Source organism: Alnus glutinosa, chromosome 5, assembly GCF_958979055.1.
Source record: "Alnus glutinosa chromosome 5, dhAlnGlut1.1, whole genome shotgun sequence".
NCBI classification, from domain to species: Eukaryota; Viridiplantae; Streptophyta; class Magnoliopsida; order Fagales; family Betulaceae; genus Alnus; species Alnus glutinosa.
In genome coordinates this window covers 1,750,105-1,753,118 of record NC_084890.1, presented here as the reverse complement: position 1 = coordinate 1,753,118, position 3,014 = coordinate 1,750,105, and the positions used below count along the sequence as shown (strand labels likewise).

The following is a 3,014-nucleotide window of genomic DNA, read 5'->3' as shown; positions in this document are numbered from 1 at the left end:
TACTTATCAGAAATCTTTTGGCACAGATATTAATTTGACACAACTTTTGCCGAATTTGGGGTGTGCACCAAATGCTTTGGACTAAGCATACAAATCGCACCTTTATATATCTCTCTGTAGAGTGTAGGCTGTAGGTCGTGGAACCTAGACACGAGGAAAATCAATGAGTGAGGTTTCTTAAAAACGATTTGGTCAGTTACTAAAAATTAAATTTATCCATCAAATTGTGCTGCTAACAAACACAAGAGGGAGTGAGGAAGTTTAAGAAGACAGGATGGTAACAACTTCCACAATAACATAGAAATATTCACAAGGGAAAGAGGAAGAAGATGAAATGTTCGCACACAAACAAAAGCGAAGGCCTATATTTATGACTTCCAATTATAATAAGAAAACCAATGCAAGACACCAGCTAAGGTATCAAGGGGAGGATTCAAATAAAAAGAAAAGGAATGATATTATCCAACATCCACTGCCTCGCTTTCTATTAAGCATGGGCACTCTCCATGCTTTTCTTCTTTCTATTTGGCTATCTCTTTAAACATGAAAATGATATTGGCATGTGCTTCAAGCCCGAAATATCAAACAATTCTATGAACCTCTGATCTGTCACTCTGGCCTTAGCAGCAGCAAACCTCTGGTACTCATCGAAAACTGAAGACAGGCACCATCTTTGCAATCTTCTAAAGCATCCCACCAGACAACCAGTGCGGTGCTGCACGGTCAAATCGAATGATGCACAGATTGTTCCAAGATTTCAATCATATGAGAAAATAGAAAGTATAAAACAATCACAGTACCTTCCCTCGTTTGCAATGAATTAGAAGTGGGTGGTTCCTCACATCTGGCATGGAAGACAAGCAAAAATTTTGCATTAGCAGATTGCACAAAAGGGTTAAAGTTATCCTATATTTTGGGCATAATGTTTAAGTTCGTATGATACCAAGGAGAACTTTCAGTGCTTCCCGGATTGTTTCCTCTGGAATGTTTACAAAAGGCTCCTGCCCATAGTATTGGTTATCAATGTCAAGTGTTGTTTCGGATGCAAATTCAACCACCATACATAATCACATACAATATGAGGAAGAGCTTCCACTGATATCAGCAATAGTGATCAATGATTACTCACTCAAAGGAAGAAACAACATTAAGAACCTCTAAGGGGATAAGTACATCTCCGGTAACCCTGCACAAAATATGGTCACTACTTTTACAGAAACAGATCAAAAGCATAGCCGATCTTTTTCAACCAGAAGCTCCCCTGTTTCTAGGATTCCACAATTTACAATTCTATGATCCACTATCTATCTCGGATTCTCGATCAAATTTGTTTTCCCTACTAACAGTCATTTTTATTCAAATATGATAATTTATGATAATTATTAAAATATTAATTTAATAATTAAGTTCACCATTACTTATAATAAGCTTTAACTTCTGGATAAATAGTGATTTAGTCTCATTTCAATTAACATAGTTCCCGAGTTGTTTGATCTATTCGTAACAATTTCACAGTTAAAATTCAGGAAGCAGAGTAAACAATTCCACAGTAAATCAACCAAAAATCAGATCTTTATCAAATTACATAAACGAATTAAGCCTACAAAAGCAAAACCGAACCTTACAGCCATCGATCCCGAACTGGAAAAGCTTAATCCCATTAGCCTTCAAAAAAATGTTGTTCGCCTCCGGATAGGGCTCCGGGCACAAACATCTACCACAAACAACGAAACCACCACGCTCCCTCAAAACTCGAATCAAATCCCCAAAATTTCACTCGTAGCAAGCAAAAATTTCCGAAGAAGAAAAAAGGTTTATAAAAAAATTACACTCACATAATGGAACGGAGCTCTAGGGATTTCAAGAAGCCGAAGTTAGCGGAATCGGGGAAACCGGACCTGAATACGCCATTATCGACCATCGCGAAGTTCAGCGGCGGAACCAGCAACTCCTCCCCGTCCCGTTCGGCATCGTCGCCAGCAATCTGCGGAGACTTCACCGCCGTAGAGTTCCCGACGGTCAACGACGGCGAGTCTTCGATCGCGGTACACATATCCGGCCCAAAGCTCTCAATCTTCATGGATTTGGCGCCAAAAATTTGAAACGAAGCGATTCTGAGAATCTAAGAGGCTTTTGGAATTTTCTCTCTCTCTCTCTCTCTCTCTCTTTCTCTGTTCTTTTTCACGGTGGAAAGAGGAAAAGAGAGAAAGGATCTCCTGACGAAACGTGCTGTGGGCGATGAATGGGATTGTGATCCGGTTGGCTTTCGTAGAGGCCTTGTACGATAGAGACGTGGAGAGAAAAAGGAAACACCAAAAGATTGAAATTGAAAGAGTTGATGGAAAGGCCGAGGCGCTGAGCTGGAAAAATAGGCAAGTAGATAATTGTTATGGAAAATGTTAGATTTATAACACCAATACATATAACAATCTCTCATACGAGGGTGGGTTCTATATACTGGGCCCACCCTCATGTGAAGAGTTGTTGTACAGTTATTGTATTGGTGTTGTACAAGAATCAAATCCCAATTGTTATTTGTTATAAGATTAAAATGACGTGAAGTAAAAATTAACATTTAAATTTTTTTACAAGTTTTTATTGATTTAAATGTTATTTTTATTATCATGTCAATATTACAAACGTATAACAATCGTTTACTAAATAATATTATTTTTTAATTATTATTTATTATTTCTAAATTAAATAATTAAAAATTGTTCGCATCAATATTGATTTTTTTCTTCTCTTCAAATATGTCAAAATAGTAAATATTAGATAACATCACAATCATTTAAATTTTAATATATATATATATATATATATATATATATATATATATATATATATATATATATATATATATATATTAAGCCTTGAGAAAATTTAAAAATATTCCAAAAATTGAAGTTTATTAAAACATTAGTTTATAAAAACAATGATAAATTTAATCACTTTTTTTTTGCTTTGTTTGACAAATTAATTAAGTTTTATGCTCAATAATTGTTGCTTTTCGT

At 35.5% G+C, this 3,014-nt stretch overlaps 1 protein-coding gene across 1 annotated transcript; it reads right to left on the bottom strand.

The window, feature by feature from the left end:
- Positions 1 to 337: 337 nt before the first annotated feature.
- On the bottom strand, positions 338 to 2,292 carry LOC133869601 (probable tyrosine-protein phosphatase DSP4). The gene is made up of 5 exons (XM_062306640.1): positions 1,836 to 2,292; positions 1,621 to 1,714; positions 944 to 1,001; positions 801 to 844; positions 338 to 715 (listed from the first exon to the last, which is right to left on the bottom strand). The coding sequence occupies exons 1-5, from the start codon at positions 2,078 to 2,080 to the stop codon at positions 530 to 532; spliced, it is 627 nt and encodes a 208-aa protein (XP_062162624.1). The 5' UTR covers positions 2,081 to 2,292; the 3' UTR covers positions 338 to 529.
- Positions 2,293 to 3,014: the final 722 nt, after the last annotated feature.